Here is a 27,860-nt window from a genome sequence, read left to right on the forward strand (position 1 = left end):
AACACCAGTGAGACCTCTTGACAGTACCCTTTCATTACATGAGTATGAGCTTACTTTGACTCAACTACACACACAAATTAACATTCAAAGAACCTTACTAGTGTCTGGGTAGCCAGACAGTTCAGTTCGCACAAAGACTAACTGATACAGGAGCTGCCGATACAATTATGCTGATTTATCACCAATGTTGTGAATTAATGAGGTACAGGATTAAACATTAGAGTTTATTTTTAGTATGTCATAAACTGGAACTCTGGCTGCAAAAACGTCATTAACCTGTGACATCAGATTTTTTATTCTTTTTTCTGCACACTTGTGCAGTGGAACAGCCTCTGAAAAAGAACATTTTCTTACAAGTGCTGGTTTTTTTAAGGGAGGAAAAAAGCCACAAGCAACATAATTTTCAGGTTTCCTAAGAAGAAATTATTTGTATTACTAGATGAAAGTCCTAGTTCATCTAATCAAAGTCCAAATAGTGGCAACAGGACATTCCCTCTGGCCTATGTCTCTTCCTTGGGTGAGAAGGGAACAGCTATCTGGGTGTCTCACATGACCACTGAATGGCGCTTTTGTACTTCTATGTGGCTTGGCACTTCAGAGCCTGGAAAGCTGCTGCCACAAGAGAACACCCCCTTTCCCCAGTGGCCACGTGCAGTCCATCACTCAGAAGCACAGGCCCTGCCACAGTAGTGATGTCTATCAGAAAGGAAGCCAGGATGCAAATATAGTCCCCAGGGACTCTAAACTCTATTCCACTATCCTGGAAGAAGTGCAGGAACCTGCTATGGCATAAACTGTGTCCTGTTGACCCATCAAAGTTCCATCCAACTCCCATTACTGGATTTAGTTATAACATCAATAAATGCAGCAGATGGTTATGTTCCATTCAGAGGGACTTCAACAGACTAGAGTTGTCCAGACAGAAACCTCATAAATTCAAGACAGGAGAATGCCTTGTGTAGACCCTGAGAGAGATGGGAACATTTAGCATAGAGAAAATTCAGAGGGATCTTATCCATATGTATAAATATGTGATATGGTAGACTGAAGAAGATCTAAGTGGTGCCCCGGGACAGGCCAAGAGGCAGCAGGCACAAATCAAAATAGAGAAAATTGCATTTAAACATAGGAAGAAATTCCTTTATTGCAAGGATGCCTGAACACTGGCACAGGTTGCCCAGAGAGGTTGTGGAGTCTCAGTCTGTGCTGATATTCAAAACCCAACTGGTCGTGATACTGAGCAACCTGCAGTCCCTGACCCTGTTTTGAGCAGGGAAGGTCATGGTGAACTAGATGCTCTTCAGAAATCCGTTCCAACCTCACCCATTCTCTGATTGTGTGATTCTGTAAAGAAGCCCAAAAGCAAGTGTTTGCTGTGGCTAGGTCTGCACATGTAATAAAGGACAGGTTTAAGCATGCAAACACCCATGCTCTATCCATTTTTTGACAATGATACTCATCATCATCATCATCATGGCTAGGCTTCGTGAACGAAGATTTGAGGAGGGCTCTACCCACGTTTGTTACAAGCATGACAATGACAATGATACTACTTACCAGGACAAACACCAACCTTAGGAGAAGCAAAACTAGGGATGTCTTCTGGTAGGGCTGAGGTGTAACCCCAGCAGAACTTTTGTTATGCCATCATTTTCTCCCAATACAGGCACCAAACACATCTTTAGTTACAGGACTACATTATTGTTTAGAGGCAGTCACTAAGATAATGATGGACTCCTCCTTATCAAAACTGAAAGTAAGTAGGAAAGGACATGCCTTGACTTGGAAATAAAAATGAGCTGTTTTTAAGGATACAGAAGAAGAAAGAGCAGTGGAAGAAATGATGTAGCACTCAATTAGGATGTATAGGCTATTAGCCAAAATCTTTTTATACAAAGCAATTGTTTTAAAGTAACTGTAAGTCAAATTGTATTATCAAAACAGTATCAGTAATTTCCCAGGTTCATTCACTGTGTTAAATGGGTGTCAAATATACTTTGCTGCACTTTTTGTTTCACTGTTACATTGGTTAATAGATCCAAAATAAAGTACTGCCTTTCAAAGTCAATGCAAGTCACTCATTATAATCAACCATTTCAAAAATGCAAGTCACTCCTTATAATCCACCATCACTGTAAATCTTGCCTGCTTAGTTGCAAATAATACCTTTTGTCATTTCTCTAGGTTGGATGAAAAATTCACTGTCAAGGTTGCTGATTTTGGTCTTGCTAGAGATGTCTATGATAAAGAATACTACAGTGTGCACAACAAAACAGGAGCTAAACTGCCAGTGAAATGGATGGCTTTAGAAAGTTTACAAACTCAAAAGTTCACAACAAAGTCAGATGTGGTAATGTAGAAACATATTTGTATCACCTATTTGTTTCTTTTATATTGCCTGAGACATCTTTCTAGTATTTAATAAATGAACTAACTCCAAATCAAAACTTATATTTGAATCTAACTTTAGTTCACATAATAATAAAAGACTGTGTACCTCCAGAAAGCGTATTTGTCCCAGTCACAAAACAACAAGTTGTTGACCTGATTATGTTTTACTGCTCAGGAAAGAATTAGTTTAACCCCGTTCCAAGGGAAACTAAGGACATTCCAAGAAGTCAAGTTGGAACTGAACCCACCTATAGGAGGGGCTCTGGAAAGCTTGACAAAACACATTAACTTTGAGACTCATAAATTTACTAGTTCTCAAAAATACTTTACTTGCTTTATAAATATTTACTGACTGCCAACAGCAATCTCAAGTATTACCTGTCCATTTATGAAGAAAAAATTGTTAAGATTAAGTCATTAGTTGGCAGGATCGCTTTTTATTTTAGCTCTCCTTTCAATCCAGATTCAGATTAGCTTGTGATGCATAGAATTTTCACCACATATATTGTCCTCAGTATGTATTTACACAGAGTTAGTCAGATCATCAGCTCATGTAAACTGGCAGAGCTCCATTAACCTCAAAAGAGGTCTGCTAATTTATATCAGCAAAGTAGCAGGCCTATAGGCTTTTATTTTCTTTCATTTATTTAGTTGAGATTCTCTAGTTCTTATTTAAGTGGCTCCTCAAGTCCTTACAGCATTTATTAGCGCACTTAAAAGAAAGCTGAATGCAGTAAAATAACTTTTCAAATGAAAAATCCATGCATTTGAATGCTTAAATCTGTCAAACCATCTTCTAAAACTGGAATGTAAAGCACTCCAACCCTATAACTTACTATTTATTTCTTTGTTTTCTTAGTGGTCCTTTGGTGTGTTGTTATGGGAACTTATGACACGAGGGGCACCACCTTATCCTGATGTAAATTCTTTTGATATAACTGTTTACTTATTACAAGGCAGAAGGCTGCTACAACCTGAATACTGCCCTGATCCACTGTAAGTAAATAGTTTGCAAAGCCTTCTGCAAATGCTGCTGATTCTGATATTGTAGTAATTGAGGCTGTGGGAGGAAAGAGAGGGTTGGGCTTTTTCCTTTTTACATGATTTTGTAATTGCACACTTGTTTTATTTGAATGGCAGGTACGAAGTCATGCTGAAGTGCTGGCATCCAAAACCTGAGATGCGTCCAGCATTTTCTGAACTTGTTTCAAATATATCAACAATCTTCTCCACTTTTGTTGGGGAACACTACGTTCATGTCAATGCTACTTATGTCAACGTGAAGTGCGTTGCTCCCTATCCTTCTCTTTTATCATCACAAGACAACATAGATATGGATGTTGACACATGACAGGAATGTCTGAAATAGAGGAAAATCCATTCTTAGTTGTATGAACAAAAAAGCAAAACATTTTGTCCACTAATTTTTACTGCCTGGTCTTTGTGAGAACACTGTTGCACATGTTTATGTTGTTGCCCAAGTTGCACTAGTACAGGGACACAGTATCATATTGTTTAAGGCTATGGGATTCTATAAACCATCACAGTAATTTCCAAGTATTTGGATAACTGCATCAATTTACCAAATGGAAATGTGGTGTGCTACCAGACAGAGCTAGTTCCCACAAACTGTCATTAATGTGTGCTCAGACCCAAGAACAAAAATTCATCATTAATGCCATGAAGGAGAAAGTAGAATATCAATCATTATGGCTGGAAGGACTATTACTGTGCATGTCTTTTAGGATGATGAGCAGTGCAGAAATGGTTTTCACACAAAAGGCTAAGGCAAACAATGAAAGTTACAAGATTTTAAAATGTATTTTCCTCCTGCATGGTGCAAACTTTGGATTTTTACACTACATCAACAAAGTTTCTAAGAACCTAGGCAGCCAAGAGAGCCAGCCTCATGGTGTCTTAACAGAAATCAAAATCAAGAAATGGTGTGCAGTAAAATGAGTATAGAGAAGTACAATTGTGTAGGGAGTGAGTGAGGAAGGCCAAGGCAAAACTGGAACTAAACCTGGCATGGGAGGCAAAGAATAACAGGAAGGGTTCTAAGGTATGTTAATCACAAACAGAAGGTCAAAGAAGGTGTAACCCTCCTGATAAACAACGGTGGCGAACAGGTAACAACGGATGAGGAGAAGGCTGAGGTACTTAACTTTTTTGCCTCAATCTTCAATGGCAACCTCTCTTTCCACACCTCTTAAGCAGATGGACAACAGAATGAGGACAGGGAGAGCAAAGCCACTCCCACTGTAACTGAAGATCAGGTTCATGACCACCTGGGGAACCTATATGTGGACAAGTCTATGGGACCTGATGACATGCATCTCAGAGTACTGAAGGAATTGGCTAATATAGTTGCCAAGCCACTCTTCACAATATTCAAAAAATCATGGCAGTCAGGTGAAGTCCCAAGTGCCTGCAAAAAGGGAAACACACTACCCATCTTTAAAAAGGAAAGAAAGGACAACCCTGGGAACTACCAACCTATCAGCCTCCCCTCTGTGCCTGGGAAGATCATGGAACAGATCCTCCTAGAAGCTATGAAGTTAAGGCACATGAAGGACAGAGAGGTGATTTGAGACAGCCAGCATGGCTTCATCAAGGGAAAATCCTGCCTGACCAACCTCGTGGCCTTCTAAGATGGAGTGACTGCATCAGTGGACAAGGGCTACAGATATCATTTACCTGTAATTCTGGAAAGCCTTTGACACAGTCCCCCACAACATCCTTCTCTCCAAACTGGAGAGAGACGGATTTGATGTGTGGACTGTTAGATGGATAAGAAATTGGGTGAGCAGTCACATCCAGAGGTAATGATCAATGGCTCAGAGTCCTGAGGGACATCAGTGCCAAGTGGTGTCCCTCAGGGGTCTGTATTGGGACCAGTGTTATTTAATATCTTCACTAATGATACAGACGAAGATATCGAGTGCACCCTCAGCAAATTTGCAGCTGACACCAAGCTGAGGGGTGTCATTGACACATTTGATGCCATCCAGAGGGACCTGGACAAGCTCAAGAAGTGGGCCCATGGCAATCTCATGATGGTTTAAGAAGAGCGAGTGCAAGATGCTGCACGTGGCTCAGGGCAGCCCCCTGTATCAGTACAGGCTGGGGGATGAACAGGGGGAGAGCAGCCCTGCCCAGGAGCACTTGGGGTGGATGAGAGGCTGGACATGACCCAGCGATGTGCGCTCACAGCCCAGAAACCCAATTGTGTCCACGGCTGTGTCAAAGGCAGCGTGGCCAGCGGGTCAAGGGAGGGCATTCTGCCTCTCTACTCTGCCCTTGTGAGACCCCACCTGGAGTGCTGCATCCAGCTCTGGGGTCCTCGGCAAAGTAAGGACATCAACCAAGTCTAGAGAAGGCCACCAAGATGATTAGAGGGATGAACCACCTCTCCTGTGAGGAAAGGCTGAGAGAATTGGGATTGTTTAGCCTGGGAAAGAGAAGGGTGACCTAACTGTAGTGTGCCACTACCTGAAGGGAACTTATAGGAAAGATGGGCCAAGACTATTTACCAGGGCATGTACTGACAGGACAAGGGGTTTAAATTGAAAGAGAGTAGGTTTAGATTTTATATTAGGAAAAAATCCTTTACTGTGAGGGTGGTGAGGCACTGGAGCAGGTTGTCCAGGGAAGTTGTGAATGCCCTGTGGCGTTCAATGCCAGGTTGAATGAGGCTCTGAGGAACTTGGTCTAGGTGAAGATGCCCCCAGCAGGGAGTTTGGAACTAGGTGATCTTCAACGGCCCCTTCCAACCCAAACCATTCTATGATTTTATATCAGTCTTACCAGTCCTCTGGTGTAGTCAGACGGTACATAAAACAAAGGGACCACCATGTAGCTTAAAGCATTCCTAGTGTCAGTGTTACTCCAATGTTCAACTATTTCATTGAGTTGAACAGCGTGTATCAGCAGATCCCTTTCTGAAAAATGCAAAGCCTCCATTTCTTTCAATAAAGAATGAATCACTCTGAGACTAAAAACTTGAAGGCTGCTGTTTGATGAGTCACTTGACAAGCAGATGAAGCTCTGCCACCTAACCTTGGGTGGAGCTGCTGCCACAGGTAAGTAAAGAGTGGAGGTGTTGCCACAGCCCTGACCTAAAAAGACACTGCCATAGCAGGCATATTGAAAACTTCTTCATGCCATCCCTGAAGAGCGGAGATGACCAATCAAAAGAAATAACTTTAGGCCCCCTTTACCCTCTTCTTGAATCACACAACCCAGTGAATTATGATACCTACTTTTAATTCTAAATTTTGACCAGAGAAACAATTTTGAAAAGAGACAGTAAATAAAACCTTCATTCATTAGGGAAGAGTACTATAGCTTTAGGGCAAACATCACATGTCATTTCTGTTCCTGTGGAATTCTGTGCATACTACTGTATAGCTTGTTTAGAATAGGATAGAACTGGGTTTGTTGGTGTAAACACATAAAGTAATCTATTTTTATATTAAAAAAAAGTTTATTTTTAATGACATTTACAAAGTTTGGTTAGGCCACAAAATACTGCACTGTGAACATTTCAGAAAATGTAAGTCAATGTACATGATTCATAAATTGTAGCAACCTTAAAAAAATACTATGTAAATATTAAAAAGGAAAAGAACTGACTGTAAACACACTCCACCCTAAGTACAATATCTCCATTGCTGCAAGCCAACCATTTTAAGATCTTCAAAGAGAGGTAGTGCAGATAAAGAACAGATAAGGGGGATATATTCTTCTTGGGAGCCAGTGTTATAACTGAAGGATTTATAATGAGGGCAGAGTGTGTAGGCAACCTATAAGCAGATAATATTGTATTGTGTTTCATCACCACTTTCATTTCAGAAATGAACTTTCATGTCTGCTGAGAGAGATACTAATTGTAGATTGCTCAAGGACAAAAGGCTTTGCTGCAGGCAAAAAAAATCATCTCTATGGTTGTTGAAACAGCTAAGGAATTTTATGACACATAGATTTGGAGAAGTTACTCCAAACTTGTTATGTACATGCTTAAGGAACGCTGCAATGTGAAACAGAGGACATTTTTACTATTTATGAACTTTTGATTAATAAAGTTAATGTTGTGTCTGGGACACCTGTAAGAATATGTGATTCTGGTAAAGATTTGATGTTAGTAAGTTCATATATCTGCAAAGAGCTGAATGGTACTTATGTTTATAGTTGTTGTTACAACCTAATAAATGTTATTAAAATGAATTATTGTAATACTTTATGCTCTGAGTGCTGAAATTACTGTTCATGTTTACTGTTAAGCTTACATGTCTGTATGCTTTTTCTGACTAACATGGGAAGAGCAACCTGTGGAACTGTGGGGTAGAGGGGAAACAACTCAGAAACATAAAAATACAGAGTGCACCAATAAATCAAACACACAGTTCATGAGCCTCCTACCCATTAATAGGTCAGAGAAAGGTGCAGAGCATTTGTCATCATCAACTATGGCACAGTCGGTTTGATTAGGAAGGTTCTTGCCTAACCACAGGCTGCACCCATGCAGAGCTTTAAAATTCTTGATGCACTTAAGAGTTGGGGTGACATCTGAAACTCAGAATTTAGGTATCATAAGGAGTACTTGCGTGGCCCAGCAAGGATGCCAGCGCTTGCGTTTAGCATCCACGTCCCTAATCAGTCATGATCACGAGAAATTTCAAGGACCTGAACTTATGTCCCTCATGGTCATCCATCTTGTGTTTCATCTCTGCAAGGTGCTTTGTATCTGTGACACCTGGAGAGAAAAGGCATTGCAGTCCCCAGGGACCCTGGTTCTTCTGGGATAAGAGGAGCTAGCCCCACCTTTCTCCCATGCATTTCCTCCCACTTACCTTAGATGTCTCCTGCTGAATTCACAAATTCACTTTTGTGAAGAGTATTTTAAGTGGGTACCCCACAAACATTGCAACACACACTGTCCTGTGCTACTCAACTCAGATGATACTACAAGCTCATTTCTCCAGCATCTTATCTCAGGGGAACTTTCGTACTTAACTCACTCAGAAATACTTTATTGCACAATGTCTCAGCTGATTAAAAAACAGAATTTATATGCTGCTGTCATTTCAAAATATTATGCAAACCCAACATCAAAACACATTTTCTCCAGGCATGTTTGCTTCTTAACGAAAAAATGTATATGCTCAGTTTCAGCTCAAAGTATATTTTGGGGAAAAAGTGATGATTTTCAGAGGTCCCTTCCAAGTCTAACTATTCTGTGATTCTGTGAAAAAAGGCATTGAAAATAGCAGTTCAGGATGGAAACATTCTGCTGTGTCACAATCCTAATCCATTTTTTATTCTATTATTTACATCTAATGTATTTCCAATACATTTTCAGGATTTCCCTGAAAAGTCAGTAAAAAATCTCCAAGGTTTTACCACAGACCGCTATTAATACCAGGGTCTTCAGTCTAAACCAGCATAACACACAGTCAAATGATGGCCTGAACTTAAATACCAGATTTGTAACACATTCCTCTGATTACTTCTCATGATTTCTCAGGGATGGTATATATTGCATTTTTGAAAGGGTCAACAGAATCACAAGCTTCCCATGCTCAATTTTTCATCCTATTAATTTTGTTTATATCAGGTACACACTGCAGCAGATCTGCCGCTGACTTAAACTGGTAGCCTTCCCCCCACAGGAATATTAACAGTGGATGTGGCCAGTGCTCAAAACATTGCATAACAGGTACCCTACACAAAAGCCAAGAGATTAAAAAAATAGGGAAGGATATCCTCACCCCACAGAAATTTTCCTACTGAATTCACACCTACTTTTTTTAGTGCACTATAACGCACTGAGAGTAATTTGCCTCTATTAAGGAAGATTTTTTTATACAACAAACAATATTAAATGTTTCTAAAATCAAGAAAAATGGTACACTGTACCTCTGGATTGCTAAGTCTTTGCATATTGCTAATTTTCTGTCTCTGTTAAATTCAGTCATGAAGAAGAGACCTACGTGCTTTATATAAATAAGTGATGAGGTTGCAATTTGGGTTACAGTGGCAGAAGCAGTACAGGTGAGCAACTGCAAAAGCACGTCAAAATAAATTTTAATCCTAAACATGAAACTCTTCCTTCAGAAATTTCATTTCTGGGATTCAGCTGTAACACTACATCACAGGAAAAGGTCACAGTAGATAAATGAAATAGAGATCCTAATGGGTTTTTTACTCACTAAGCCAAACATCTATTCCTGAAAATTCCAATTTCCATTATTTTTAACAAACAGGTCATGAACTGAGTATTCCGAGCATTGAAGAAAGACACAGGAAATCTTAGGATTATGCCAGACCGATTAGGAAAAACATTTACAAGAAATTGTGATCTCACAGACAGCAGGGAGAATTCAGAGCAACTTTATTGACTCAACGGACACCAACCCAGTGGAAATCAGTCTCTCATCTTGAAACTGTGTGCTCTGACACTGAACCTGAATTTGCCTTTTGTAATCCCCATCCTGCTAACACTCCAGGTGTAATCACTTCCAATGAGGATGCCAAAAGACTCCTCTGAGTCCTAATCTCAAGCACTTGCAGCCACTCCATGACCTCCAGGGGACAGGAAAGATTTCTGTTTTGTAAGGAATGCTGCTTCCCTGGCTGCTGTTACTATTAATTTTGGTGCTTTCCAGAGTCAGCAGCCTCCTCCCTACACACCATGCCCAGAGAGAGACCCTCAGCAGAAGGTAAATCCTTGCCATAGTCAGCTGGAGGAGACCTCTAGTTTCCATGTGCTTTTCTGTTTCAGTAATAAGTACTTTGCTGCAGCCCAGTGCCATTAGGAGGTTCATTAGTATCTGCCAATGTTTTCTCACATTCATTGTGACGATTTAACAGGGAAATCATCCTTGCTCGGGCCTCTGAGGCTCTCTGCATTTCTACAAACACTATGAATTAACACTTGCCAGAGTTCTAATTATCAAGCACACATGGAGACCCTCTCTGGCACAAAGGACAGCTGAATATCCTCCTTTAGGATGTGAAAAGTTTTGCCAAAAACTTTAGGGCGCATGACCAAACATGGACACCTCAGCTGCCACGAGGTTGCAGCTCACTGGGGCAGTTGGCATGCTTTGCAAGTGTGATAAAACTGAAAACAAATGCTTAAAATAGGGTTTGAGATTTAATTAGGAAGGAAAAAAGGCCCTCAGATGACAGTGGTATATTCTCTATCATTTGTGTGACTCAATAAAAAATAAAGGCAATTTAAGAAAGACAGTGGAGCTGCAGCTTGTTGGAGCTCATGGTGCAGAATTAACGGCAAACACATGGGAAGATGTGACAATACACACACACTAGTAAGCAAGTAGGACATAACAAGGATCGAGTCACATCCAACTCCAATTGCATGTTATTGGTTTCCTTAAGCAAACCTTAGAAGAGGTTACTGCTTCAAGAAGGACAACCATCATTAGATGTTAAAAACACTCTCACTATGTAATTTTTGCACTTTGTAGAGAAATGTAATTATCTGAATAGCTTCTTCATTCGTTGTCAGTTGGAAATGGAAAATTTATCTATTGAAATTACCTGGTCTATTAAATCACTAGCCATGCCTATGTGATATATCTGCCACCTGGCCACAAGAACAGTAACAGTATTGAAGTACTTCCCTCAAAGATCAACAGCTCAATAATTGCAAAAATGCTCCAGAACTGCTTGTGTCCTCTATACACCCCTGAACACCAAATTGTTGCAGCTATTGGCAGAACTTTTGAACAGAAGATCTGAATCAGATGGAAAGAGGGTAAAAGTTTGTCAGACCCAGGCAGTTCTCATGAATCATGTCACTGAAGTGATGAAAACACCTCATTGACAAGTGTAACCTGGGCTGCTGCATGAAATGCAAGTAAATAAAGAGCATCTATGGCAGGACTATGTCCACTTCTTTTTGTTAATATTAAGTTTACTCAAAAATATCCTGAAAAAATATCTGTGCATCTGCAACAACAATAAAATATATTTGCTAGGCATCTTGATACCAATTTATAGCAGCATGGTTTTCTTAAGACCATCACAAAAATACAAAGTAAATTATTTTAAAATGTGTTTAAATCTGTGTCTGGGAGTGCGAATTGCTTCAAAATGTATCTGCCAGCCCATTTGGATAAATAAAGGGAATTTTTTTCTGTTAACCATTCTGAGCATCTTAAAATGAGTTTCATTTCTTCTGAAAGTTTGAGTCAAGGGAAACTGATTTTGGATTATTTGGCAGAAACTAGATTTCTCTGCAGTACTTGAGGGTTCTTTTGTCTGCCAGGACTGATTTACCGAGTACTTCATTCTTTTTCTTGTCTCTAGTATCTTCACATTACCAGAAAGCATCACGATATGGAGGTTCTGTGTGCAAATATCTACCCAATATTATTTTCTGCAGACAATCCTTAATAGGAAGATAAAATCTGGATGGTGATGAACAATATAAACAAATATTATTACTGTGCTGAATAAATCATTAACACAGCACTTTTCTCATGCCCCCCTTCCACAGTCCTTATAGTACTTACCATGGCTGCATTAAAATTTATATAGTTGTATATTTTACTGCATAAAACCTTGAATGGTGTTAAAATAGTAACTTCATTACAGAGAAAGTGGTGTCCATGAAGGTTAATGGCTTATACTGAAAGCCAATAACAAATGTCTTTCCTTAATGAAATGCTTAGTTTAGATCATATTTGTCATACTGTGCTTATGCACTAATCTGCCAAGCAGATTGTATAAAACAGACTCACGACCCATTCATAAAGTAAAACATAGAGGAGCAAATACACTCTGGTATTTTCAATCTGAATTTAAACTAATGAGGTCTCATTTCAGTGAAAAAAAAACAAAGCAAAACAAAAAAAACCACCAAAAAACTAAAAAACCCCAACCCACCTGAATGAGAATATAGAAACTTTGTCTACCATTTATACATTCAGCCACAATCAGGAAATTAGAGACTGCACGGAGATCAAAAGATTTTACTGTTCAAGGAACCCAACACTATTTTCTACAACTTTCACGTCACTCCTCCCCATCCCCCATACTGCGTTATATACTACCCCTAATAGCAAGGTCTAATTTTATGAGGAGCATTTCTGAAAGCTGGAAGAGCTTTCTCTGGAAAGAAGCCATCTGTTTGAAGTGCTCAGCTCCAAGATCTGAAATGCTTCCCAGTGTTTTTTCGCTTCCCAGATGTAGTGCAAGTTCCAAATATCTAAGCAGAAAGTGACAGACTTGCACAGTTGCAAGGGAACTTCTGTTCAGTAGTAAAGCAGAACTGAGCAGGAAGCTGTGTCAGTCAGATACAGGGGATCTGAACAAGGAGGGCTGCTGCTTTGACTTATCTGTGTTTTGCAATGCCAGTGTTTTCTTCATGTATGTGAAAGGTATCCTCAACTTCAGACACTTACACTGGGGAGTGGGTTTTCTTTAGATACAAACTGTGTATATAAGGCATCTTCCCACACAGCCAAGTTACACTTAAGAGAGTATAAAATATGTCCCTCAGCCTATAATCACTCATGCTTCATGACAAGGGAGAAGTGATAAAAAGCTGTTGAAAGAGCGGCAAATCTATCCTACCTCTGCAATAGCTGAGATAACATCAGTACATGGTCCAATATTAAGGTGTTATCCAGTAGCGCAGACCACAGCATACCGCTCAAAAATCAATCTCTCTGAGGAAGATCGGTTAAGAAAATTAATACCAAAATTACCTGTGATTAAGAAGTACTGCGACATTGTAGAAATGTCATTGTAAAAGCCTCATTTCCGTTTTTGATGGTTCTAATCAAATACTCTGTTTAAACATCTAGTGACAATTTCAGCCTGCTGTGATAATGCCTAGTGCCAAGGCCTGAGAAGGAAAGCTGACCAGAGAATTACCAGAAAGAACCAATTTTGGAGATACAAGTTTTGCTTTATAACTATGCTAAGAAGTACTATAATAAATACTACTACCCATTTTGGAGAGTTCTTTACACAGAAATATAGGGCTGGAAGACACGTCAAGAATTATTTGGTCCATCCCATGTCACTAAGATAGGGTGAGCATACCTAAGCTGCCTTGGCAAACATTTGTCTAATGTTTTCTTTAAAAAAAAAAAAAAAAAAAAACACAACTCTACAAGCTACAAGGATTTCAGGGTTTCATTATTTGTATAGTGCAAAAATTCTCCTGAATTTCTTGCTCAGCATGAGACCCACCACTTTCTTTTTGCCCCAACACTGATTACAAATGAAAGTCAGGTTATCTATAGAAAAATTTTAAGCAAAGATGTCCCATCTTAATCTCATCTTTTCTAAGATAAAAAGTTTTTTCAACCTTTAGTCATGGACTTTATTTTCTAAACTTCTTAACTTTCTTCTTTCTCGTTCTTCCTAGTCTATCTTTATTTTTGTAGTGTGCTGCCAAGGATGAACTTGGTAGTCTCCAAATGTACCACTTTGTAGAGTGATTAGGTCAGCGTCTCTGTTGCTCATGGCTAAATAAAGACATCAATAATAAAACTTGTCTGCATAAACAAGGTACTACAGCCCATTATGTGCTTAGAGGTTTTGTCCACAAACAGATTAAGAACTGTGGCTCTAGGTGCTAACACGGGACATTAATAACTTGCTTGAGGATCCTTCTGGTCATACAAGTTAGATGGGTCTGCAGTTCTCTGAGTTCTTTTTTATATAAGTATATATCCTACATTTGTCTTGAGACAATGTCCCTTCCCTAACTCATTCTTTTGTGATTACCTTACCTTAGCTGAACCACTGCAGTCAGGAAAACTGCCTCACGAGGAGGACAACTTTCAACAAAAGAGCTACAGCAAAGCCACCAGCAGAAACTCAAATTGGTTGGAACCCTAATCCTTCAATCTCTTAGCCTGCATTATTCAAAGAAATTAATTTAAAATAATATTACATGAATTTTACATAACACATTTTTAAATGTATATGTATTCAGTGGTTTCACACTTCCTTTGTCCCTATTTTAACTAACTTTGATCCATTAACTTTGAATAACTTGCATAATCCAGCCAGGCAGTGCCAGAGAAGGAGAGATCTCTGGCTTCTAAAAAGAGCGCTATAAATCAAAGAATTTCTTGAGCGCATATTCATAAGATGGGTCAGGCAAAAAACAAGCTAAACCCAGGGAACAGAGCAAAGCTAAGAGCACAAAAGAGATATTGTTTGCAGTGTAATAGGAAGTTATGATATTTGGAAAGATGGAAACATCAGACTTGGGCAGGTAAGGGAGAAGGTGGCTGAGGCTCCCTGTTTGCAATATTATACATCACTACTGCCAGTCTCTGCCTCATGTCAAGCCTGATGCCCAGGGGCCCCAGGCCTTCTTCTAACAAGTGCTCTCTGAGGCCACTTATCCTCCCAGAGAGCTCTGTCAGACTGCAGCCAGTGGGCAAGGGATGCAGAGGTATCCTACTCAAATCCCTGAGAGAAGGTGGCATTTCTTCAGCAATGCTTACACACACACAGGTAAATGGCACATACTGTACAAAGAGTGGCACAGCAGTAAAAACTGACAGGCATATGCATTGAACATCAGCTCCCTCTACTGTAAATACATTGGGATATGTTACTCTGCCACCCCACCGCCTCCCAAAACAGTCTGATTTGATAAAAGTACCACTCTGAAGCACCATGACTAAGATCACTGGAAAGATGTATCCTGTAGAACTGACAGACAGGAAGATAGTGCAGATTTTTCTTTCCAGTTCCTGTGGTTATGATAATTGGGTTTTCAGTCTTCTTGTATGCTGCAAATATCCATCTCTAGTTTGTCTCAAAACTAGAATAAATTTCATGGTCCTAATCTAATATCTCACAAACAACTGTAGACTACAGTCTACAGAACAGTCTGCTGCAGTAACTGCAGTCTTGCCTTTATTAGTCACAACATTAATTTCTGACAGAAAACATAATGGCATATACCCAAACCTCTGCTGATCATTATCCTACTGATGATGTTTTGTCTTCCTGAAAAGGTTAAAAATCTGACTAGTCTCAATAGCTGATGGCTGTGTCAATCTATACCGAGGGCTATTCTTGGTTCCAACAGAAATCAGAGACTTTTGCAGCACAGCTCAGTAACACAGTCCCATTAATTGATAAGATTTACTCAAAAGTATGACTCACAAGGACAGAAATTGTTGCTCAGGCCAGACTGAATTCAATTAATAGTTTAAACATAAAAATACAAGAGGCTGGCTTTTTTCAGAGAAAGGAAATATTTTTTGTTTTGAAATTGACCTTATTTTTTTAATGTTAGACTAAACAAAGGTTTCATTTCAGATTAAACCAGTGCTCATTGTTTTACTCAGCATGAAATCCAATTAAATGATCAAAGTATCAAAAGTTGCCCAAGAGATCAATTAAGATGAGAACAGCAGAGAGGCTCTGCAACTTGCCCAAGAATGGATAGCCAGAGCCTATAGTGAAATTTTTATGTAATGGAAAGCAAAGACACAAGATCAGAAAGAATCCAGACTCCTGGAGAAGTGATCAATAGCCTATCCATGAAAATGGCCCATATATTGATTGTAAAAAAGAAGCAGGAGGAAGATGTTAAAGTTGTAAGACAGGGATGGAGAGCTGAGCGTTGAGATTCCAGTTTGTTTGAATGTGGAAGTACAGAGGCAAGGAAGAAGATGAAATAGAGAGAACGGATGAAAATATGATCAAGAAAGGTTAGCTCAGAGGACAAGGAAGCATTAAGGGGACAGGCTGAAAGCATTGGAAGTATTGAGCTAGCAAATGTCTCAAAGCAAGGAACCTGAGAGACAGACAGAGCTGCTCTGGACAGCAGCAGAAAGGGGCAGGAGGACAGGACACCATGTGCTCCACAAGCAGGGGTTGGATAGATTTCAAAATTCCCCAGCTTCTTACACTATCCTTCCTTTATGCTGCTGTATGGAGGGTCATATCTTATCCTTATCCATGGGCCTCCAGAGTCCCCAAAGGCAGATAATGAGAGAAAGGGGATAAAAAGCAGAAAGTTAGTTTGATCAACTTAATGCTGACTTTGTACCATTCCTTTGATAGGAAGGGAATAGTCAAAGCAAATAAAGCTGCTTTGAAAAACGAATTTACAGGACAAAATGTAGCAAGTAAATGAGAGGAACTTTATCAGAATTATGCCACAACTCATTAATCTGTATCACAGGAACAGTGTTACTTTAAAGTTTACACCAGTATTTCAAAGCAAAAGGTCTTCTGGACCTCTAACAACTCACTACAAACCCTTTACAGCTAATCAGTATCATTGCTTCAAAGGAAATTAAACTGTCTCCACCCAGTAACTCTAGTGGCATTTGATCTACAATTGGCTTGAAGTTAAAAATTAATTACCCTTCCAACATATTGATTACATGACTATAAACATAAAAGCAGCAGCCCAGAACAATGTACACTGACCCTTTGTTGAAACAGCATGTTTGTTTTCAAAAGGAAGCTAATTAAGACAAGTTCCCTAGAAGAGGAAGGCAGCAGTAAAACTAAAACCAACAGTGCCATCTAGTGCACCGCTGTGGTCGAGGAGCATCACACAGGATCACACAATTCTTTATTTCAGCTATTTCCTAATGCTAAACAGAAAAGGACAGATAAATTACTGTCATACTCCATATGCCTGAAGTCCTAAGTCTTTCCATCGGGGAATACATGACTTCTAGGCAAAGAAAGTTTTACATCATATTTACATTTGTATTATCAATAGAACCTTAAAGTTAAATCTACTCAAATAGTAGATATTGCCTGTAAATCGACTGAAATAAACAAAGTTCTACATTGACAGTAATTCTCTGGTTTCTAAACTGGTTCTGTCTTTCAAAACAACTACACTGAAACATCCCTGTTGTCTTTAGATGGTATCTAGGCTGAGAAAGTTGGGATTGTTCAGCCTGCAGAAGAGAAGACTTTGGGGAGATCTCATTGTGGCCTTCCAGTACCTAAAGGTCCTACCAGAAAGCTGGAGAGGAACTTTTTACAAAGGCATGAAGTTACAGGACAAGAGGTAATGCCTTCAAACTGAAAGAGGAAAAGTTTAGATTAAATATTAGGAATAAATTATTTACCGTGAGGGTAGTGAGACACTGCAACAGGTTGCCCAGACAAGTGGTGAGTGTCCTATCCTGGAAGAGTTCAAGGGCTCTGAGCAACCTGGTCTAGTGGAAGGTATCTCTGTCCACAGCAGAAGGATTGGAACTAGATGATCTTTAAGGTCCCTTCCAACCCAAACCATTCTATGATTCTATCTTCTTTATAATATAAACTAAAATATATAAATATCTCTGCATATCTTTCATGGCTTTTTATTAGAATTATGAAATATCCTGAGATGGGAAGTGACCCACAAGGATCATTGAAGTCCAGTGGGTTTCTGTGGCTGGGTTTGGTAGCAGGGGGGCTACAGGGGTGGCTTCTGTCAGAACCTGCTAGAAGCTTCCCTGGCTGGGGAGCCAATGCCAGCCAGCTCCAGGACAGGCTTCCTGCCACTGGCCAAGGCGAGTCCATCAGGAGTGACAGTAAGGCCTCTGTGATAACATATTTAAGAATAGAAGATTGTTGTGCGGGTGAAAATTTCCAGCCAGGAAAGAGTGGAGTGAGAACATGGGAACAACAAGGTAGACACCAAGGTCAGTGCAGAAGGAGGGGCAGGAGATGCTTCAGACGCCAGAGCTGAGGCCCCTGCAGCCCGTGGTGCAGCCCATGGTGGAGCAGCTGTGCCCCTGCAGCCCATGGAGGACCATCGGGGTGCAGAGACCCACCTGCAGCCCATGGAGGAGCCCACGCTGGAGCAGGTGGATATCTGAAGGAGGCTGTGACTCGATGGGAGGCCCAAGATGGAGCAGGGTCCTGCCAGGTACCTGCAGCCTGTGGAGAGGGAAGCAGGTTTGCCAGGTAGGACTTGTGGCCCCTGTGGGGGCCCCAGGCTGATACAGCTCATTCGTGAAGGACTGCACCCCATGGACGAGTGACCCATGGGACAGCAGTTTGGGAAGAACTGCTGCCCGAGGGATGGACTCACACTGGAGAGGTCCATCAAGGACTGTCTCCAGAGGAAGGGACCCCACAGGAGCAGGGGAAGGACTCCTCTCCCTGAGCAGCAGCAGAAACAACAACTGACCGTAATGCCCATTCCCCATCCCCCTGCACTGCTGAGGGGAAGGAGGGAGAACATGGAAGGAAGGAAGGGTGAGGGGAAGATGTTTTTAAGATTATTTTTTCTCACTCTTTTGCTCTGATCCTGTTAGTAACAAATTTAAGTAATATCCCTACTTTCAGTCTGTTTTGCCTGTGAAGGTAATCAGTAAGTGACCTCTCACAGCTCTTAACTCATGAACTGTTGGGGTTTTTCTCTCCTCTGTCCACTTGCAAAGGGGAGAGAGAGAGTGGCTTTAGTGGGTACCTGGCATCTGGCCAGGGTCAACCCACTACTACAGGACAACCCCAAGAATGATTCCATGTACCTGGAAGTATTGTCCAAACACGTCTTGAACTCTGGCAGGCTTGGTGCTGTGACCACTTCCCAAGGGAGCCTGTTCCAGTGCCCAGCCACCCTCTGGGTGAAGAACGTTTTCCTCATATCTAACCTAAGCCTCCTCTGACTCAGCTTCATGAAATTCCTTTGGGTCCTCTCACTGGTCACCACAGAGAAGAGATTGGCACCTGCTCCTCCACTTCCCCTCATCAGGTCTCCCTTCAGTTTCCTCTTCTCCAGGCTAAACAAGCCAAATGAGTCGCTCCTCATATGGCTTCCCCTCAAGGCCCTTCACCATCTTTGTATCTCCTTTGGATGCTAATAGCTTTAAATCTTTCTTACACTGTGGTGCCCAAAACTGCACACAGCACTCAAGGTGAGGCTGCACCAGTGTACAGCAGAGCAGGACAATCCCCTCCCTCCACCAGCTGGCAATGCTTCGTCTGATGCCCCCCAGGACAGAGTTGGTCCTCCTGGCTGCCAGAGCACTGCTGACTCATATTCAACTTGCCATTGACCAGGACGCCCAGGTCCCTTTCTGTAGTGCTGCTCTCCAGCATCTTCCCCCATCTGTACAAACATCCAGGGTTGCCCCATTCCAGGTGCAGAATACGGCACTTGTCTTTGTTAAACTTCATACAGTTGGTGATCGTCCAGTCCTCTAATTTGCTGAGGTTTCTCTTCAGGGCCTCTCTGCCTTTGAGGGAGCCAACAGCTCCTCCCAATTTAGTATCATTGGCAAACTTACTTAGTATCCCTTCCAGTCCTGCGTTCAAGTTGTTAATGAAGACGTTGAAGAGCACAGGGCCTAAGATATAGTCCTGTGAACCCCACTAGTGACAGGTCGCCAGTCTGGTTCTACCCCATTCACTATTACCCTCTGTGCTCAACCCGTGACCCAATTGCTCACCCACCACATGATGCGTTTATCCAGCTGTGTGCTGGATAAACAGTTTGTCCAGAAGGATACTGTGAGAGACAGTATCAAAAGCTTTACTGAAATCCAAAAAGATTACATCACCTGGCTCCCCCTGATCAACTAGGTGAGTTCCCTTGTCATAAAAGGAAATTAGATGTGACAAGCAGGACTTTTCCCTCATGAAGCTATGCTGCCTCTGATCTATACATATACACACCAGTGAGCAATCACAGAGAGCAAAAAGGGATAGTATCATTTTATTTTTTGTAGTGTAGTACCTGCACAGGATCTGCTTAATGTAACCCTTGCCAATGGACACTGATCATTTTTATCAGAAAGATGTAAGCCATTAACTTTTTTTTTTCCCATACACTACTAACAAAGCATGTAGGCTTGCTTCTAAACCCTCTTCCCTAGAAGAGTCAGAGTCCAACCCACATGAGGAGCCCTCACAGAAGTCATAATTCCACAGAATTGCTCTCCTATTTTGTTGCCACAGAATTTTATGCTTCTGTCTGTCTGCTTTAATGTTCCCAATAATTAAGTGTTCCCTTTCAGGTACACTGAATATTGACTTGGTTTTCTTTTCCCAAAACCCTATAGAGCCCTCCCACCATATCTAGCATTATTCTTGGCCTTCTACACTAGACAAATGTACATTCATTGTCAGCTTTTAATATTGATTGCCTTAAACTACAAAAGAGAGCCTAAAATTAAGGCTGTATATCCTGCAGCAGGAGAAGAAAGATTACAATCTCTATGTCAGTTGCCTCAGATTCCCTCCTACCCCAAGGACTCATATTTCACAGGGGCTTTTTTGCCCCATAGCCCGGTATCAGTAATCTTTAACCCACACAATACAGTGTCAAGCACGTCTCAGATGACATTGGGCAGCACACACAGAAGTCAAGCACACATCCCTCAGATTTTGCAGCATTCTTCATCAGCTGACATCAGGGGATGATCAGCACCCACTGAAACCAATTCGTTATTTGTTTTGGTTTCCCTTTTGTTTTGCTTGGTTAACAGAAATTCCCATAAATATTAAAACATAAAACCCTTGGTGTGACACAGAGCTGGCCTGTTTTAGTCCATTCCCCTCCACCTCCTGCCATGGGCAAGAACAGACCCTTGCCACTGTCCCTCCTGGCCTCAGCCATGTGCAGGGCTCCTCCACTGTACCCATGACAAAATCCCAACTTTGCCAGGTTTAGAGAGCTGCAAAAGACTTTCATGAGTTGATGGAGGGTTTATTAACAGACCATTGAAAAATCCTTCCCTGGAATACAACCCACAAGAGGCAGGCTGTATTGCACAGAAACTGTGAAGGGCAGTACACTGTAAGGAAAAAACATGACATGAGATGTGCTTCCCCTTCCTCCCTACCCTCCCATTTTCCCACTACCTTCCTAGGCCACCCCTTTCTTTCCTGGCTCACAGGAAAAGTCCCAGCACAGGAGGCAGGAAGCAGTGGTGGCAGCAACAACCTGATATGACTCAGAGCAAAGAAAAGATTGTGACTAAAAGGAATGTAAAGCCAAACCCAGAAACAAGTAACTAGCAATGAAAAGCTAAAAACTACCAGAAATGAACACATAGAGGTCCAATCATCACGTGCTACACAAGAGAACAGCCAGAAAACAATGTGTGAGGACGCAGGTTGCATGAGGAAGGTGGACTCAGCTACAGCAGGTCTGTAAATAAGCTCAACTAGGTTTAGAAAGAGCTTTTCACGTCATCATGCCAGCAAGCAGTACACAAAAACAGTGGTCTACCTGAGTCTCACCACCTCCCGCCTAGTATCGTTCCTACTAGTTCTTTCATAAGTTATCGAAGTCTCACCTTCTGCCACCATTAAATTTTCAAGAAAACTCTGTCATCTCCTGTGTTGCACCTGAAACATTTATAAAGGCTCCCTGCTGCTCTCCTTTACCTCTTTCCCTAAAAATGGCTTTTGACTTTAAGGCCACAAAAATGAGAAAAAAAAAAAAGTAGGGAGAAAAGACAGCCCTCTCCATCACACTAGATGGTGTTACTTTACATATCTGAATATCCCACTTCTATTTGTACCTCTTTGTCACCTCATCCTACACAGCACAACAGAGGTGTGAGACTCCTTTTTTTTGCTGCATATCCTGATCTGACATGAGAGACTAAAACCAGAAGTTCAAAATTTTCTGGTGAGAAAAGAAGCGGAGTACAGTATTTGGACTTACTTTCCACAGATAGCAAAAGCCTGAGCTTACCATCTGGAAAGAATGCACAAGGATTTCCGTCAGACTAATAATGTTCCATATCAGGCAGGGACATCATTATAACACAGCAAAAGGAGTTAAAACAGGCACAGGTGCGTAGCAAAAGCAATTCTCTAAAAATTAGAAAACTGGTTAAAGCACATGTGGAAAAAAAAGGATCAAAAGCATTTTCTTTGGTTCAAAATAGTTCATCCATCTAGATATTGAAATTATTTAGTGAGTTATTAAGTACTACCAAAATACAGTCCCAGTTTTAATATTTTCCATTTTCGGTTAGTTCAAACAAAATGCTTGCTAAAGGGCCACAAAGTGAAAAATGACAGCATTTTTTCAGAGTAAGCATAATGATTTATTCCTCTGTGCATTTATTGAACATGGAGAAATGAAACTAGTAAAATCGGACCTCTAATCTTTGTGTTACTTTTGTTCTGAGTTGTTGTTCTTCTTAACCAAAAGATTACTTCGGAGGTGGGGGGTTGGGGGGTGTTGAGGACATTATGGTGAGATGTATTTTTGCTGGGTTTGCATTAGACATTTGTCAGTTGCCTTTCATGCCAGTTGAGGGAGAACTATCCCTTTATCCCCATTTACTGCAGCAGCAACAACAAAAAATCTTTTTCCCTTTTCACAATCTTCGCAGGAATAGATAGAATTATTAACCTACTCGAAATCCCATTCTTATAGAGATAATCCATAGTGGAAATGCTTGGTGGAGGGGGTAGGAATTCTTCCTTGTAAACCATTGAATAAAGCGTTGTCAATATGAAGCCTATGAAGCTGATCACAGCAGCAAGTGCACTCAAGTACTAATTTTGTGCATCATTCAAAGCCCACACAATTAAAAATAAAATTACATTGCTTTATTTCAAAATCCCGATTCCTCTTCCTACTATTTCTTCTAATATGTGACACAAGATCAAAAATTAAGACCCCATACCACTGTTAAACAGCACAAAGTACCACTGACTCTGTGAGGCCTTTTTTACTACATAAGCACAGAAATTCCCAGTGCTTCAGTCACATCTGTTTGCATGGTTTATCTTTACTGAGATTTTATCTTCATAAGACATTTGGTTCTACAGAGAGTAAAAGAAAAAGGAATTTGGACTCCTGCAGTGAATCTCAACTTCATTAAACAAATCAGCACATTTGCCATTTCCTGTTGAAAAATAAAATTGTCAAACAATGTCTCCTTTAGAATGAAAGTAAATAAATCCAGCTAGAAGACTACACTTTCTTTTTTCAAAAGGGAATAACTAAAAATATAAGCAGGAACCAGGCTCAGTGAGAAGGAAGGAAAGGAATTTTTGCATTTTCTCATAGAGCTTTCCAGAATCAGGTGGCTGCTCAATTCCTGTGAGCTAATGTTCTATTCCTGTAACAAGCTGATGGCTGGGGAAAGCAGTGCTCCAGCTCCTTTGCTTTCCTCAGTTTTGCTTTCTCCTAGTACCATGCTGTTTTCTCAATCTTTCCTGGTACAGAGCAAAGACAAACAAATGATGTACACCAAAAGAGAGCAAGACTGGTTCAGGATGGGGAAGTCTCAGAGTTACTTTAAGACACACTGCTATCTTAAGGGTACTCTTCAGCTATTATGGGGTGCAGAACCCTTATCCTTTGATTCTGATTTGTCATCTTCCTTTGTTAATCCTAATCCTGCTCTCTTATCCATAGCTACTGATACAGCATTCCTGATGTCTGAGTAGGAGCTGCAATAAAGTCTGTACAGAACTACAGTCCTCTTGGTACAAAGTCCTTTGTGGATCAATATGAGGTTTACCTCCCTGAGTACAGGTTCCCTAAGGAGCATAGAGCAATGCTGAATGACAAGTGCAGTCCTTTCTCCCTTACCTTAGCCTTTTAAGTTCTTACAAGTCCCTCGTGTTCTTCCCTTAGCCCTTGTCCCCTTTCATTGGTCCATCACTATCTTTCCCTTTGATCTTCTAACACTGAAAAAGGATTTGGCTGTCATAACAGAGACACCTAGTATTTAGACAACTGGACCTGAATTAGCCATCTCATTACAGACAATAGTCTTGTCCTATGAAAGGTATCTTAACTAAGTCAGATGAATCTCACCCTTGGAGTGCTTATTTCTCCCTCTTGATGCTACAGAAGCTAGAGTTCCCAGCTCAGACTCAGGCGTTTATCAGTTAACTATCAAAAATACTCCCCAACAATCCAATTTTAAATACTCAGCTAAACTTTTTTACGACCGGTTATTTGACCATGATATTCCCCATTTCAATAATACCTACTCTATCCTCAGTAATTTCCTGGTTACCTTTTTTTTTTCTCCCTTTTGAATTCCATTCTCACTGGATCCAGTTCATTATGCTCAAACTATTCTCTCTCTTTAGCTCTTCCATGGAGCCACTTCCATTCTCACTTGAGTTTCTCTCCGTCAGCTGCTGAACAGGAAAAGGGCTCAGAGAATCATGCCAGTGTTAGAAGGATTGCTTCAGGATCTTCCTTGCTACCTTCTCCTGCAACACAGGTCACAAGATTCCTTAAGTCCTTGCTGAATTGCAGAATATATCTTCTGGGAAAATGGTCAACCTTTACTCGAAAATTGCTAGTGCCAATGTTGCCTTGGTTAAATTGTTTCAGGAGTCAACTACTCTGACTAATATTAAGTTTATTTTTAGCCTGAATTTGTCCTGTTTAAACTACTGGCCACGAATCCTGTAATATTCTAATATACCAAAACATCCTATTAACAACTTTCTGATCTCCCAGAAAGTACTTAGAAACATTTAAGGTGTTTGTTGTTGTGGTTTTTTTCTGATAAAACTAATGAGAGATAGTATTGGTTGCATTTTCCAGTCCCTGATTATTCTTTGAACTCTTTGCAATTCATAAATGTTCTCCTTGAAAACCTCTAGCTGTACCTGTCTATAGTAAATTTATTTATCTTTGAAAAACAGGCTGTAAAATAGACATGTTTATACTCTTCTTTCAAAGCACTGTCACAGTACATGAATATGATATATTTTATTAACAAAACATTTATCACTGTAGCACAGATTGTTTAAGTTAGCAGCTTTCCCACAGATACTGTGAACAATGCCACAGAAGACTTTTCTAGTTGTCTTATTTTTCCTCGAAACTCTGGTGTTGTAATTTAAATCCCTAAAATTGTTCAGTTCTGGCATAGCTTTGTTCAGTTCAGATCATGCACTGCTAACTCCAAAATCACTTTTAGAATGCACTTTTACTATGCAGTTGTTCCTTACATTGCATCAGAACTAAATAAATTAGCATAGAGAGAAGATTTTCTGTAGTGAAAGATGTTTTATAAGAAGTTACTAATCTTTGCTCGACAGTACTTCATTTTGCACTTCAGAAGGAAATCAGGATTCTTTCCTCAGAGAATTCTGGATAAAGTGCTTTTGCAAGTCTGACAACTTTATCAAACAATACATTCAAGAAGTCAAAGGATAGATGAAGAAAAGAAGTTACCAGGTAGAGACATTTTAATAGCTAACACTGTGGAGAACCCTACCAACACATAACCCATGTCTGAAGATTACAGGCTACAGGATCAGTAGAACATGACATTTTTAGCAGCTTTGAAAATCTGTAGGCAATTTGGAATATATAGGCATTGCTCATTTGAAAAGATAGCTTGAAACTGGCTAGATTGAAAAGTATATTGCTCAGTATGCAGCACTTCACATCCTTATTATCTTCTTGTTGACTTCAGCTCTTTCCAGATGCTGCTGCACTACTGCCCATTGCCTTCAAAAATGTGTAACTTCCTTACCTCTGCTGGAACTAGAGTAGCAGCCAACGAGACATAGCTGTATTTCCTTCCTTTGGGTGTCCTCCTCTGAAATGCTCAACACTTGCTTTTTTCACCCTACTTTCACATATTCCCATTCCTGGATAAAAATTCTGTATCGCAAATTAATTATTCCACTCAGCTCTTGAAAGAGTACATCTGCTTCAAAGCACCTCAATTTATAGGAGAGCTAAATCTTGTTGTAACCAGTGAAGTAAACCACTGGCCTGCATTTCAAGATAAATCTAAGAAACAACATGGGTATCTAATTCCTCGGCAGATGTCAAAAGAAAGGCAAATGCAAAACTTTGAATTTGAATTACATAAGGCAAGCTATATAGCTGACTATTTGTGGAGGGGATGGGGTGGAGAAAGAAGCTGAGAAAACTCCCAAGAATAGAAACAGAGTAGGAAGTCACAAAGCAAGCCTGGGTAAGATTTAATCCAATCCTATGAGGAAATTAAAAAGAGCTTCTAGGGTAAATGTGTTAATCAAGATCCCTAAAACTAACAAAAGAAATACACTCTAACTATTCAGTTTGTGATTTAAATAATTATGGCATCCATATTATCCATGAAAACCATAAAATAGAATTAGAAATTAATAAAACTTGTAAAAATATTATGGTTGTAAAGCATAAAGAATGTTGTAACATTGTAAAACCTAATGACAGTAAATTCTAAGGTATCAACAAAAATCTTAATATAGGAAAGACATTTTTGTGGGAACAAACTGGAATAACCTCCAAGATGCAATTGGAAAGGGCACTAGACAAATCTCATCAATTCTCTCTTTCCCATGAAAGGTTGGACCAGATGATCTTCTAAGGTCCCTTCCAAGTTGGGCTGTTCCATGACTCTAAGAGGGACCTCCACAGCAGGTGAAGGACTACTGAGTCATTCTCTTGAATGTCTGCTGGGGCCTAAAAGATCCTAAGTGTTACCTTGGAAGGAAGCTTGGTCTCAGGCTTGCCCTACAGTTACACTTGATTAATAGTTTTCTTCCTATCATAGCTTTTCTTCCAATGCTATTTTAAGGATTTAACATTCAACTTCTTTAGAACAAACCTATTTGCTTTCGCTGCTAAGGATCTGTAAGGTACACAGAGCAAACTGGGAGGTTTGCAAACACCAAGTCCCCAAAAATACGGACACGAACTGACAGGCAAAGCCCAAGGCCCTAAGATCTGATACATATTTGGGAATGTCAGGAATTGGAGTATGCCTCCCATCAACCCACAGGACTGTGAGGATTTATACCAACAGGTATCAGGATGCAGGAAAACTCTTCCCATGGAAAGGAGCAGGCAGCAGGGATACAGCCTACCACACCTTTCTGGCCACTCCTCCTGTCCCACTGCCAGGAGCACCATCTGAGCAGGACTCAGAGCTTGACCAGAGTCCACCTTTGTCCTAGGAAACAAGAGTGTAGTACATCCTCCAGATTAAAGGAGTAAGCACCAAATACACTTCTCATCAGTTTGTCCTCTGAGCAGATGCAATAGATAAAATGTCAATTTATTTACTTTATTTTTTCTGCATTGTTTATCTCAACCTTTGGGGCCAGAGCAGGAGGAGAAAGGAGGCGTGCTGTGCTAACCGCTGTGCTCCATCGCCTCCTCGCCAGTCTTCAGGATGGCTTTAGCACAGAAACTGCACTTCTCTCAAGCCATTTTGACAGCCCTGCAGGGAGACCCTGCAGGAAGAAGTGCTGCACTCTCCCTCCCAATGGTACTCAAGGGCCAGGGGTCTGGCCCTATGAAGTCAATACAGAAAGAAGTGACAGAAGCAGTACAGCAAAATAGCAGGGTACATGATTGGTAGCTCTGTCATATCTGATCAGATCCAGTAGAACTCAATAACTGTTGTTTGGGTTTGGGTTTTTGTTTTGTTTAATTAATTTGTTTTTCTCTCACTACATCAGTAAACCGCACGCTGCTCATCAGACAGATCTGCTAGCCCACACTGAGCTTCATGTAGTGGGACTAGGCATCTACT

The 27,860-nt window shown here is 40.6% G+C and overlaps 1 protein-coding gene across 6 annotated transcripts in view; it reads left to right on the top strand.

The window, feature by feature from the left end:
- The window catches only part of MET (MET proto-oncogene, receptor tyrosine kinase), a 92,934-nt gene extending 85,308 nt beyond the window's left edge, over nucleotides 1-7,626 (top strand). For all 6 annotated transcript variants that reach the window (XM_064656044.1, XM_064656045.1, XM_064656043.1 and 3 more), the window contains exons 19-21: nucleotides 2,185-2,350; nucleotides 3,251-3,387; nucleotides 3,532-7,626. In XM_064656044.1, coding sequence (XP_064512114.1) covers nucleotides 2,185-2,350; nucleotides 3,251-3,387; nucleotides 3,532-3,742 — 514 coding nt within the window. In that variant the 3' untranslated portion in view covers nucleotides 3,743-7,626. The remainder of the gene's footprint in view (nucleotides 1-2,184; nucleotides 2,351-3,250; nucleotides 3,388-3,531) is intronic.
- Nucleotides 7,627-27,860: the final 20,234 nt, after the last annotated feature.

This window comes from Pseudopipra pipra, chromosome 5, assembly GCF_036250125.1.
Source record: "Pseudopipra pipra isolate bDixPip1 chromosome 5, bDixPip1.hap1, whole genome shotgun sequence".
Classification (NCBI taxonomy): domain Eukaryota; kingdom Metazoa; phylum Chordata; class Aves; order Passeriformes; family Pipridae; genus Pseudopipra; species Pseudopipra pipra.